Source organism: Lycorma delicatula, chromosome 9 (genome assembly GCF_047948215.1).
Source record: "Lycorma delicatula isolate Av1 chromosome 9, ASM4794821v1, whole genome shotgun sequence".
Classification (NCBI taxonomy): domain Eukaryota; kingdom Metazoa; phylum Arthropoda; class Insecta; order Hemiptera; family Fulgoridae; genus Lycorma; species Lycorma delicatula.
Window position 1 is genome coordinate 96,295,913 of NC_134463.1, and position 15,499 is coordinate 96,311,411.

Genomic DNA, 15,499 nt, shown 5'->3' on the forward strand with positions numbered 1-15,499 from the left:
GTTTCCACAATTGAATTTATTTAAACTCGTGACTTTTAAAGTGTAAGGTTTTGTGAAGTTATATATGAGTATATATATATATATATATATGTATATGTGTGTGTATTCTCAAATGTAGCAGTATCGAAGCATTGCCGAGTGCGCCAATTATTTTAATAAAAAGACTATGCTGTAGAAAATAAAAATCCTTTGTAGTAATGTATAAATATTTTCTTGATGAAAAAATAAATAATATATATCTAATTATAAATTTATAAATATTATTAATTTATAAGATGAATAAAGTAGTTATTAGTAATATTATAAAATGATTCATTCTGCTACTAGAATAAGTTTTACCTGATATGCATAGCAGAAATTTTATACTTATAATATTTTTTAAATAAACATAAATTAAGAATCAACATAACACAGAGTATTTAAAATAAAGTTTTCAACAATACTGCTGTCATTGAAAGTATTTTTTAATAATAAAAAAATTATAAGATATAATCTATCTATAATAAAATCCATTATTAATTTTTATGAATTTATTTTGTTCTTTTTTAGGGATGGGGATGAATTATGATGAAATTTTATTTTAATAATATTATTGAAAGTTTAAATAAACCAAAAAGTTTAAAAAAAGTTCCAAGAATTGATATTTTTAAACTTTCATTGATTCCACTACCCCTATATTGCCTCCAAAATATTTTTTTGCTTGTTTGCTTATTACTATGCCTAGGAAGATGTAAAATTTTGGTTAAAAAATATGGAATAAATAAAACGATAGCTTTTTCATTTTTGGGAAAAGGGGAAAATTTGAGAGGCAATTTTTTTTAAAAACTGGAAATATAAGTATGCATGTATTGAACTTAACCCTTCAAGCTGGTATTTAAATTTTTAAAGCCTTACCCTACTGCCGGTAATTTAAATGCCCAATCATTAGTATTACAGTACTAAAAGTAAAAAATTATGGCTTCAAAACTATTACACCAATTTAAACCAAATTTTCAGTAGAAGATTCATCCACTTTTTCTCATCTCCAATCTATGTCTTTTCTTGAACGCTTCACTTGTATATCAATATCGTCATTACTATCGCCACTACTCTGTTCAGAATCTTCTTTATTTTCATTATGATTTTCTGGCACAAAATCTTCATCACTTTCGTCACTATCAAATTCACTACCACTATCAAATATTCTAATGTTACACACATCTCATCTAATCATTCAATAATTTGTTCCGATTTAAGATTACGCAACGTGCTTGACCCGGCCATTTTCATTTACTCACAGCTGACACAACTGACTGAAAGAAGAGCATTCAACTTCGTAGAACAAAATCGTATTTCATCACCGGTATGCAATCCTACGCAGTTATAAAAACACGGAGAGGAAGAATGAAGCCTCGTGATAACACAGAGCCAGTTTTTCAAATAAACATTACGAGATGGCAATGTTATGAAGTTTTGAAGCAAGCACTGCGCGCTGAGAGACTGTCACATCCATCCGCCGATATATACAACTTAACATGTGTGTGACATTCACGTGCTCCCTGCCTAAAGGGTTAATATAAAGTGGAGTTATGTATGCAAAATTTTGAGAAAATTTACCCCAAAGAAACTATCTACGCCACCTCTTGGAGATATAATTTGCAAACCTTTACCAACAAATTATCCCATATACACAAGTCTCTGTACCAAATTCTCAAAGTCGGTTTATCCAGTCAAAAGTTACTAAGCTTCAAACACGTCAATACAAATACATACATACGTTCATATAAACATTACCCTCACTCTTTTTGTTTTTTGGGGCTCCTGGGTCATGAAACATCAAGAAATGAAAAAACCCATGCTCCATTTTTTGACTGATTACTATACTTTCCTTTTGTAGCATAGCTCTAGAACTATGAGCCAGGAAAAAAAAATTAACCATGAGATTAAAGGTGTCATAGTAAACTAAATAAAATTAATTTATTACTGTTAAATTTAGCTTGAGTATTTCAACAGAAGTTTTAATAAATTAAGTTTCAAGGTAACTTACTACAAGGTAGTCTTACTACAAGTACTAAAGTACTTGTAGTAAGACATTACATATCTGAAATTGTATGGATTAATAATGTGTTCAGGATAAGTGGATCCTTAATGCTGTTAAAGTTTATCCCTTAATGCTGATGGTTCCATAATCTACAGTGTTTCAGAAAGTAACAAGCTAGATTAAAATAAGAGTAGATTCCAAAAACTTAAGTGCTTAATAAACTGGTTCCAACAAATTACTGCTGTTTCAGTGTATATTACTATTTTTTTATTTTAATTAGATATTACAGATGATGTGGAAAAAGTAGATTTATGGATGCAGTTTATCATTTCATCATGGACACTAAGCAATCATCCAAAAAATATATAAATTTAAATAATTATAATTATTTAATATTAATAATAATTTTGTTTAAATTATAACCAACCTTATTTTTGTAAATTTTATAATTAATTAATCCTAATATAAGATATATAGATAATAGATTGTCTTTCAAACAACAGAGATGCAACAGCTAATCATAAAAACTGGTAAGAAGACTTGCATTTATAAAAAAATTTAGAAATTGTATTAAGTACAGCATTTAAATGTAAAAAAAAATATTTACTGATGTATATATGGTACATGAATGTAAATTTGCACATAAGTAGTTTATTGATAAGCACTGAAATACTTTATGTTTAAAATGCATTGTTTTCATTAGACTGTTTATCAATATGTACTATATTCTTTATAAAACCTGCATGACAGCATATTTATGTTTTTATGCATTTGTAGTGACATATTTTTTGCTTATGTATATAGATGTATACGTTTATTTAATTTTTTTTATAATTTAGTTATGTTTTGTAATGTAATGTAAGAATAAACTGCAAATAATGCACTGTAGATGTAATCTAGAAAAAATGCAAATAATCTGAAGCTGAAATTGTCAACAAAAGAAAAATGATAATACATGACAAAAATCTTTCAACTTCTGACATTCGGAAGAATCTCCTGAAGTAATTATTGAATCCCAACTTCTTAAAAAAAGGAAATGTATAAATCAACAACAAACACATAAGGTAAGATAAAATTTTAGAATATTTACTAGTTAATTATTAATATCAAAATAATAATAATAATATAATTATAGTGCTAGCACTTTTAGCCATTTTAAAATCCTAGCCACATATATATGTAGTAGAGCAATATCAAGTAAAATCAAAAAATGAACAATTCATTTCCTTTATATGTTGAAGTGGTGTTTTTTTCTTATTTGTTGAATTTTCTTCATAAGCCATACTTTGATTGGTATTTAATCAGCAATCGGTTAAAATACTACTTCTTTCACATCATACCAGCAATCTTTAAATTAACAATAATTTTTATATGGTAGTGAACTTTTTATATGCAAGTGTTGCATTATAATGGAGAATTAAATAAAAAATTTAAGTATTAACAAAGAATGAAGATTCTATACTAGATAATCAAAAAAGGTTATATTATTTGGGGAAAATCCCTCAGCTTCAGATAAGCTATAAATGATATTGTCTAATACATAGGTGTAACAGTAAGTCTCGTTAGATTTGGACATAATGCCACCTGTATCATGCATTATATAATTTTAATGTCACAATTTTTTTTTATAATAACCTTAAGTAGTTTCATTGTAGTATAACTAATCTATTCACATCTTATATTAAAAGTATTATATTTCATCCAATAGAAATACTTCCTCTTTTGTAAAGAAATGCATAGTGACAAACCCATAAATAGTTCACTTCTTCAGTAATTTATTACAATACTGTCACCCCTGTTGCAAACAGCTCTTAAAGAAGAACATGCATACATCAAATGTTGCCATTATTTGGCATTAACCAAAGGTCTGACAGCTTGGGGGAGAATCAATCCACAACAGTGTCAGCAAACTCATCATATGGTCCCAAAACCTGGATAAGCAAAATGAATATGAATTTCTCCTTTCATCCAGATGTTCCAGGTTCAAGTCTCTATCAAACATTGCATTTTTCACATACTACAAAATTTATCATCTAGCGTAATAACTATTATTGGGCACCAGCCTACATTTATAACAAACATAAATTTTTTAATATAACATTCCTGACTCTTTTTAGTAAATCTGGATTACTAACTCTTTTCATAATAGTTTAGTAACAAAATCTTATACAATTTTGTAGTTTATTAGAAAATTGTAATAAAACAGCTCAGAAAAGACATCAAACAGAAAATAATTCTGACTGAAAGTGCCTCAATCAATAAGCACCAGAGATAGATAATAAATAAAGCTATTGCAGTATCACAACTTGCCATTCTGTGTTAGTATTGTTATTACTTCATCCACATTCTATTTATTTAGTAGCTACTACTAAAAATAGCAGGACTTTACACCAGACTATTATCTGCTACTCCAGTAGAACTATTACAGTACCATGATATAAGCTGTGGATAAGATTTACATACTAGTTTGAATCTAAGAATAAAAAAAAAACTGGCTACCTCTTGCCATACGAGACTCAATACAAAATAATGATTTTCAAAGAGTTTGTCTGTATATCTAAATCCCTTGAACCTGAAGAAATTTTATGTAACATTCATGAACAAAAGAAGGAAGAGACAAGTAAGTGTACTTTGCGAGTGTAATCCAAGCCATCAAGTAATTTGTGTTTATGGAGTTATTGGCTAAATGTTGTTTCCCCCTAAAAGATATTTTCAGATAACATTTTTTATATGGAAAATTACGAAAGAACAGACAAAAAAAATTTTATCAGTTGTTAAAGTTTTCGTCTAAACATAACATAAATAAATTATACACCCAACCTTAAAAAAAACATATTTCAACGTGAATGCAAATTTATTAGTAATTGACTTTTACTTCTAAAATCAATCTGGTTGAAATATTCATGGTTGAGTATGTTTACTTATAGATTTTTTTTTTGCTTGATGATATCACCAAATAAGCTTGAAGCTTCTGCATGAGATACGAAAGTGGAATTTTGTAGCATATGAAAAAATACCATGCCTAACTGGGATTCAAACCTGGGACCTTTGGATGAAAGGTCAAAATGCTACCATTCAGCCACAGATATCAACAGAACAGATATAATTAAAACAATATAGATCATTTTCCAGTTTACTTTGAATTCGATAATACTTTTAACATTGTGTTCTTTGTTTAACCTTCTTTTTTATTTATACTTTAAAAATGTATGAAGAAATTTATGAAAGTATTGAGATTGAGGTAAGTGCTGAATATTTTACCAAATAAAATATCAAAACATAATTTTTTTGCCTTTTATTGCTTCTTAATATTAATTTAGGTTTGATTATATTTTTATATATGTTGTTATACTAACACTTTATTTATTAATGTAATCTTTTTTGTTATTTGTACATGTAACATATATTATATATACAGTTTATTTTCATTTATTTGTTGTTTTTTTTTAAATATACACAATTATTTCAAGACAAAAAGTATAAAACACTATTGTGTTACAAAAAAATGCACTTATATACATAACCATATATCTGTCCACCACACACCTGAACTTATCTGTCTACCATATATCATTTAAAAAGTTAATTTTATGGTAAACAGAAATTGCTTATTTAAAAATTACAGAAAAGCTTTAATTAAACAAGAAACAATATTATATATTCAAAAAGAATAGTTAAAAAAAATAATAAATAATAAAATAGGTTAAAATGTGAAATTCAAAGCTCAGGCAAATATTTTATAATTGTCAACAAATCTGAAATATTGTATGCTTCAAAATGAATATCAGGGTTTTAAAGCTATGTAATATTTCTCAACTTTCATTTACATGCACAGAATTTGACAATTCAATATAAAAAACAACTTCAGTCAATTAAATTCAAACTTCTTTGAGAAGCACACAGCATATGTGTGTATATAATTGTACATATTTTGATTATTATTTCCTTAATGAACAATAGCGGTTGACTGTTTTCAATCAAACTGCACATATAATTATACATTTATTTATTTTTTTAATAGCTCAAGTGTTCAGTAATCTATTTCAGATACACTTGTTCATTGCATTTTATATTGATAGTCCAGAAAAAAAATTTATAATAAACACTACAATAGGAATATATTTAATCATTCTTTTTTAGGAATTAAAACATAGGTTTTAATTCCTAAAAGTGTGTGTGTGTATAAAAAACTATAAACCCACTTTTTCCATTATTTATTCCAAAGAGTTTTATCAGAAGAATTATTTTAAATAGCATCAACTGCTAAGATCATTATTCATTAAATGCTAGTTCCCTAAACAAATGAAATTTAAATCCAACACTATTTCACTTAGCAATCTGCAACTGCTATTTTGAACATGATTTTGACCAGTGGCATTTTATCCTTATATCACATCCTTTAATCTCCAAAGATGCCAAATAAATCGACCCTCCTGTTGTTTAGAAACCACCAGATTATACAACATGTGAGAAGTATTACTTAGCTATTTCTTTATCATATAATTTACGGCTATTGTCGACTACTTTGTCCTTTGTTTTGCCCCTTAGTAAAGAATTATTCTTTTATGAATGAATTGCATCATAATTCCTTTGGATTCTTGTAAAAAATTAATACAGAGTGTGAATCATAATTTTAATTACAAATCTGTTATCAGTGTTTTATCATGAGCATTTACAAAGTATTTTTATTATTGTCACATGCATTCATGTAATTCAATCCAAACTTGTTCAAATAGAGATAACAGAATCAGTAAATGACCAATAAAAGTATTTAAATCTGTAATTATTACAATAATATTTCATAATGATTTTAAATCTCATTAATATGTACATTTTATAATAATGTCTATTAAAATTAAACAATATTTTCACCTAATATTACAAGCACTTTTATAAATGAATAGCTGTAAATTTCAATAAAAGTATTACTATTAATATAATAATGCACCATTTTAGTAATTATATAATTAGAAAAATGTAAGTGCTTATAATTTGTATAAATAATCACTATACAAAGTAATTAACACCTTTGATAAGCTTAACAACCTTAAATCTTTGGTGTGTGTATCAAAATGGAATTTTTGATTAAAATATATATATATATATATTTTAATCAAATGATCATTTGATCATATAAAGATGACTTTTATCTTTATCTCATTATTTTTGTTACAAGTAGCCAATGGTCAACTTCTTTGGACATAACCCAATTAGGACTGTGCTCAATCCAGAAAACCTCTATACATGCTGGATGTTTTGGTTCATATAATGATAAATAATTAATGGTTCACTGATTAACTACATAGGAATTGTCATCTTGAAACTGGAAAAGACCGCTTTCACGTCAAATAAATTTGTTTTTATTTATTTAATGTAAGATAGTATATGTTAAGATACACATAAATGTTAACAAGACATACATTCTCAGTCTTGAAATTCAATGCTACTTACAGCTGTCTTGAAACTTTTGAGGTGTTGAGAGTTAAGAATGAAGAAAATGAGATATTAGATTTTTCATATCAAATACTGCATTAACATATATATTTTATAGTATGACATTTAATATTTTTTAATATGTGAATTACAGTATTTTATATTGAACTATTTATTTAATTCTGCCCTTTTGTCTATGGTAAAACCAAACTTCTATTTCAAAAAGGTTCCAGATCTGTCTCACTTCTAGGGACTTGACTACACCCAGTTTACTTAATATTTATGTATATCTCTCTCCCACCTTGATGAGATGTCTTTAAATGACATCAGTTATTCTGGAATCCAACCCCAGTCAAAATTTAATATTCTATTTTGCCATATGATGAAAACTTATCTATTGCTAATACATTCTCCAGTTCACTTCCTCCATTTTTAACTTATGCTTTACATTAATTTATCAAAGTTATTTTTGCTCCATATATTAAATTGCCTCTCTTATTAAAATGTAACATTCCAGTTATGAATTATTAATTTAGTTATTTCATGAAGAATTTCAGATATTGTTTACCGATATCTTTTATTTCTGTTATATAACCTTTGATAATATTTAGTTTTAAGTAACCACTAACAAAAAAGAGCCATCTAAAAGCAAAATAGTAGTAAGTTTAATTATTCACAAGATTTTTTTTTTTATATCTAACAATACAACTTATTAATAAAATACAGCCATTCAGAAATAAAAGAAATATCTCAAACTAAATACAATCTTATTTTTTTTCTTAACAGATCGAGGATCAAAAATTGGAAATCAAGGCTCAAAGCAAAATCGGTTCTTTGGATAATGTAAAACATAGACCAGGAGGTGGCGATAAGAAGATATTTGATGATAAAGATTATCTCAAGCAGATGAGTGGAGTAAGCAGCAAAGCGGCAAGTGAAGGGCCTTCTGGAACACAGGTAAGCTTAGGAAGAGATTTAAGAAATCGTAGAAAAATTTTAAATAGAAAACAGAAATTAAGTAGAAGTGATGGTAATATGAATACAGTAAAAAATTATTATAATAAACCGTACAGTTTGTACAAACCACAATATAATTATGTTACAAATAACAATCAATTAACAAATAGTATAAGTAAATCATTAGAAGATTTTGTATCAAATAGAACTGAAAGAATTAATAAAAATTTAGATTCATTAAACAATCAAGGTAGAACATTACATAAAACAGTCAGAGAAAAATCACATAAAGAGATACAAAATATATCACATGAAATTAAAAATACAAGTAAAGACATAATAAATGAAACAATTAAACCAGTAAATGAATTAATAGATAAAACAAGCGGTGTTGTAAAAGCCCCTGTAAATAAATTATCTAAAAATATAAGAAGGCAAAGTAATAAATTACATAAAAATATTAAGGAATTAGATGAATTTATAGAACAAGAAAAATATGAATTGGAAAAAACTGATAAATTAATTAAAGAATTAACAGATACTAAAATTAATAGAGTTACAGATAAAGATATAAAACAGCCATTAAATAATATAACAGAAAAAGTACATCACCTTCATTTTAGTAATGATAATATAGATAAAAAAATATTACAAACAGGTAAAAAAACATTTAATGAGGAAACAAAGAAAGATAAAGAAAAACATTCAGATATGTTTATTCATAAAGAGAAAGTTCAATCTAGTATTGATAAAATGACTAGAATAGAAAATAAAAAGAAACAACTTCATAAAGAAGGCATTAATGATGAAAAACTAAAAAAAATTAAACATAAAGTAGATAACAAAATTAAAAGATCACAAAACCAATTTACAGATGATGATAAAGGAAAATTAAATAAAAATGATTCTAAATTAGATAATCATTTTGTAAACAGTGAAAAAATTAATGCAGATTTCAATAATGCAATAAAACAAAACAAAATTTTTACAAATGATATCATTAATGATTTTAAGTTGATGAAAAATAAATATAATATTAATAACATATTAAAAATAGATCCTATAACAAGAACAAATAAATTTATTAATTATGAAAAACTTTTTATAAATATAAATAATTCAAATTTAAATAAAAAAAATAAAGCACCAGCTAATAAAGATAATAAGAGGAATGAAGATGAAGATGATGATTATGATGATAACATTAATAATAATAATAATGGAGACAATAATAAAACTAAAAGAAGTAATAGATTTATACAACAAGAAAGATTGCAGATAAATAAAAATGTCTCAAAAACAGAAAATAAAAGTAATCCACATTCAAAAGAAAAACATAATAGCAACGTATGTGAAAAAGATTTTAATAAAACAAGTAATTTTATAAAACACAATAATGGTTTTACGGAAAAATTTGACAATAAATATTCAAAAAGAACATTACCAAACAATAAAAAATCTAATATTAGTAATAATTCAACAATAAATAATCAAATTAGTTTAAATAAAAATTCACAAATAGTAAATGATAATGAAGACTCTTTATTAAATCCCATAAATAAACTTTTACTTGGTTCCATAATGCAAGAAGTACCAGATCAAAATAATACACCTTTGTCACTACTGAACCATAGAATTAGTACATCAACAACACAAATAAAATCACCAGAACATAAAATTTTTAAACGTGATACAGATCACAAAATGAAAGAAGTAAAGCACATTAATTTTTCAAACAAAAAAAATGATATTAAAATTAATATTTCAAAACCGGTTCCATTACCTGAAGGATTAACAGCAATTGCATTATTTAAAGATGATGAAGGTAATAAATACCTACAATGTTATGTACCCAGGAATGATTAATTTATTAACATAAATTAATATATAATATAAATTTGAACACACTAAATTTAAGCCAAAAACAATAACATTTTTATTAGAATTTATAATTTTAAAGTATTTTACAATTCCTGTGGTTTTTGGTAAAATAAACTTAACATATTCTTTCTTACCTCAATATTTCAATAATGTCCACAGTTTTTTTATTTTATTTTTTTTTTATTTTTCAACTCCCCCAAGACGACCAGCCCATGCTAAAAAGCTTAACACAGTCGCCTCAGGCAGCGCAGTCTGCCCTCCCTAGCTCGTCCGAACTCAGACATCCCATCGGGGTTTCCCGTGCCTCCTTGAAAACATACTAATCACCTCTTTCGGTGATCAGAATTTTTCTCCGCAGGAGAGCACCCTTCCAGTCCCTGTTGTACCTGATCAAGACACACATGTATACATGTCCACATTTTACACAATGTATACATCATAATAATATTTTTGTCTCCATCATTTGATCATTTTAAATTGAATGGTTATAATTCTCTCATATATTATTAAAATCACCAGTTTTATTTTTCAAAGAATGGTTATTTTTTATTCTATGTAAAGAAATAAAAATTACATAAAATTTAGACTTCATCTAAATCACTTAATTCAAAACCTGCCATTTAAAGTATAATATAGAATGAGGCTAAAATGCATTATATCCTCCACATTAAAAAGTTTCTTTCTTCCTAAGTCTAGCAGTCCAAGGCCCAGGCAACTTTGAGCAACCCAGTTTTTTTATACAGATCATAGCATGTGATAAAAGAGAGAGAACTATCATTGTAGAGAATTGCATGTTCTTTATTCTCTCATTCTCTCTCTTCCCCTCACTTTTTCTTTCTCTGTGATGTCATTATAATGAGAAGCAAAAAATTTAATCATAAAATACAGAAATTATTTTACAGAATTTACTTGAATCACAATTTTCTTTCAACTACATCCAAGCAATCATTGTGTTTCCTGGTAAGAAGGCAAATACAATCAATTTGCATGAAAAACTCTGTTTAAAAGAAACACAAATATACTTCATAGTTTCTTATGTGGTATTTTACTGTTTAATGATTAATTTATTCAGTTATCTACAACTCCAGTGGGAGTTCTAACTTAACTTATATTTCTGTTAAATACTCATATGGTACAATATCCTGGAATGGGTGAGATTTTCCTTCAGGAATTCTGTTCTCAAATAGCTCTTTCATTTTAGGAAGATAAGCAGTTTTTGTGGCAAGATATATTTAAGCTGGTAAATACAAAATATTTAATCAGTAATGTGCTGCTGCCAATTGAATAAAAATACCCCATCTCCCAAGGGATTGTGGATAGATATGCATCCAGTAACTAAAGGGACTCTTTGAGCTTTATTTTGAGTGTGGTTTTTACTTGGTATCCTCCAAAAATTGATCATTGTCATCTCCACTCTTTTTCTTATCTTTCCCATTTTTGGTAATGTGGGATAGGTTTAACATAACAAGGTCCATACTGAAAATGACAGCATGTTTAATGTAGTGCACCCTTGATGCAATCTAGTGGGAAAAGAGGGCTACATCCCAACCCCATAGGGGAAGACACCCACCTTGTGACATTTCCAGTCGCCATACTATTATCCTGTTCCTAGCCCTGATGGGCTTTAACGGGAGTCGTCTTTTGCCCTCTAACTTTCTACATCTCATAGTAATAAGCCAGGCCTCATTGAGATACCACCAATGTAAATGCATCGGTAGACATTTACATCAGTGATTTTAAACTCAGCTTTTGCCTTCGCTGTAGGCCTCGTCTGGACATCTTGAATGTCCTACATCATTGCCCTCTGAACTAGCTAACCGAATATGTGAAAGCATGAACCCCACTCCTAATTCCACTTGTAATAAGCCAATTTCTAGTAAATGTCTCGTAAATTCAAGGCAAATTAAACAACAAACCACCAAAAATATTGTTCAAAATAGCAAAATTTAGTCCTAGTTCCCTTAGTGAACTCAAACTTTCAGTTCATACCCCAGACTAAGGTTAATTAACGGACTCTGGTCTGGTCTACAAGGGAGAGACCTCCTACTCCCACTCAGCTCCATCTCAGTGTCCCATGAAAAGAGGGCTGCAGTGACTATGTACAGTAGGAATATTGTTTTTTATTCAATGGCTATATAATAAGCCTAATTGCTTAGTGACTTCAGGTAAAGCTGAGCCTCCAAATCTTTTCTAAAATACAAGGTAAAGAAAGTATCCACTGTTATGTAAAACAGACCTATCTATTTAAGGATCACTATGATGGTACAGTAACAACAATGAAGAAGCTACTTTCATTTCAAACATATATCAGTAATCAAAAGAATCTTTATAAGTATGACTTATCTGATTTATTAGTAAGCATAATTTTTACCAGATTTGTTTCCATAATAGCATAATTAAATATAGGATCACTTAGGGAATGCAGATGGCCACAAGTTTGATATTCCTGACTGTAGAAGAGATGACTTATTCATTATATGAAACTCATTCAAAAATTTTCATCTTATTTACTTTTTGCAAAATTTTTAAATCTAAACCTTTTCGAAGAATTTAATAATCCTTCTAAACTGATATTTATATTTGATTAAGAATTAAAAAAATCCATATCCATTTTAATTAAAACCACAAAAATTTGAATACTTATAAAATAATAAATTTACAAAATTCAACTTGTCTTTTTCAATAACTATATGGACTATATGTTTTATTAAATAAATCTCAATACAATTAAGAAAAAACAAAACTTTTAAATAATTTATAGGGGTTTTTAGGTGATAAGTACCTTAAAATATTAATTTTTATCTATATCTTTAAATGATTATTTCTGAACTGTTAATTGTAATGTTTATAAGGGATAAATCTGTTTTAACACTATATAATAATCTAGTACAAAAAAAAGAAATAAAAACATATTCTTTAAAAAAAAAGTTTAGTATAAAAAAAACCAATTACAATAAAAATTAAATAATAAATTATTAAATTTCCATTTATCTTTTATAGAAGAAAAATACAGCAATCAAATTCAGGCACATATAATAAATAAAAAATACATTATTTACATTTATAAAATGATTAATTGATAATATTTTAATATAGGAGTGAAAGTTATAAGTTAAAAAGGAAATAGAAATTAAACAATTATAGTTAAGTAAAAGTTAAAAATATAAAGTTCAATTTTATATTTATAATTTTTCAAAACATTTAATCCTCTGTAATATACAAATTATTATCTATATATTATTTAGAATAAATCTTTTGTATATTTTAAATAGTCAGGATTGTTGTGTTGAAAAAATTTACCTTATAATTATTTCAATAGTACATTGAATATTGTAATCGATAAATTATGTATTGTAACAGTGCAAGACTTTTAATTTTATTTTTATTTTATTTATTGGCTGATGATGTAGTTAATGACTGCAAAAGTATTTTACTACAACGTAAATTGTTTTGCACCACTCATCCTGAATCTATTTGCTTAAAAAATACATATAAAACTTAATAATCTAAATAATATATGTGTTAAATTTTAATTGATATACTCATCAACATGTTAAGACAATAACACAAAAATATTCTATATACTATGCAACTGTAGAAAAATGTTAAATATTTGTTCAATAAGTAATTGTAGTGCTTTTTTTAATATATCTTGTATTATTTGTGTATCATAAAGTATATTTTAAAACAGGTTTTAAATCATTTATATGTAATATACGAGTACATGTGGAATATTGTTACTTCGAGTATGTGCAACAGATCATCATGGATCAGCAGTGACTTGATTCAATATTTAAATTATTATTTGCCTTCACTTTTCCTTTGAAATTTGTAGAATTTATTTATTAGGATTATTATATTTCTTTTTAATATGTAGAAACTCCAGGGAGCTCAATTATTTTTGAAATTTTCAACAGGTTTTTATTTATTTATATTAATTAAAACAGTATTTTTCATAAAAAAGCTCTATAATAATAAATTTTAATTTTATTAACTATTTACAAATATTTACACTTCAACAGATACATGAAAATATATATTTTTTTATCAGTAGCAATAATAATAAATTAACTGCCTAATGAAGTAATAAAATAACTTTCTAAATGAGAAACCTTTTTTTTTGTTTTTGACCATCTTTAGTTTTGATCTCCAATTATAGATTAAAGAATTAAAAAAATGTTAAATTATTAATACTATAATAATATTTCATGTCAAAGAAGAAAAAAATGACATCTTATCACTTCTATTGTGTGATTCAATCAATTAGATGATTAAGATCATATACTAAGAGAATTTTATCACACACTGAGAATAAATTATCATAAGATGTGATGAACTGCAATTTTTTCTTACACTATAATATTAATAATTTAACATTTAAAAATTATTTAATGCAATTTATAATTGGGAATCAAGTTTGAAAATGATCTAAGGAAAAAAGTCTCTTATTTTTTATTTAAAATATCTTATTCCTCCATTAAATAGTTCAATTATTAATTTTAAGTTTAAAGCTTTAAAAATAAGCAAGATATAGAATTCTCCATTTGAATTATTTTGTTTATTTTGATGTCCTGAATTAGTCCTTTAAGTTAGACCAACACCTTCCAAGATACTCTACATATTTACAAAACCTTTATTATTGGAAATAATGAGGAAAGACTGATTTAAACATAATTTTAATCGGTTTTAAACAATAAAAAGTTAGCAGGGAACAATATTGTTTACAACAATAAAACTATTCTTTAAATATTAAATAATTGGTGGACCAAAAATCACTTACTATGAAAAAATTTACAATTTTTTTATTATTAAAATATTATATTTTTTCTTTTAGATTACACTTAAACAAAAACAAGATTTAATTTATAAAAATATACCCTCGAAGAAAGAATAAAAATAGTCACATTTTACTTGAAAAGTCAGAGGGATGTTTCTGAAACAAAATCTTTAAAGTTTTACAAAACTAGAAAATCACCTTCTGGCCCAACTATTCACGCAATGATTTTGAAATTTGAACAGCTGCATCAGCAGAAGATGCCAGAAGATTAGGAAGATCAAGATCTTTCAGAAATAATAAAGATACTGAGTTTGTAAGGAACAGTGTATCAAAGAATACACTAAGAGCTGTCAAATCTGGTGACCTTGGAGACCAACAAAAATTAAATTTCTCAAAATTATTCAATTTCCAAATTGACCTAAAGAACTTCA

General features: G+C 26.4%; 1 protein-coding gene across 1 annotated transcript in view; it reads left to right on the plus strand.

Moving 5' to 3' along the window:
• tau (microtubule-associated protein tau) overlaps nt 1-15,499 on the plus strand; it is a 473,926-nt gene that overhangs the window by 414,277 nt on the left and 44,150 nt on the right. Inside the window, exon 7 of the mRNA XM_075375076.1 lies at nt 8,240-8,410. Coding sequence (XP_075231191.1) covers nt 8,240-8,410 — 171 coding nt within the window. The remainder of the gene's footprint in view (nt 1-8,239; nt 8,411-15,499) is intronic.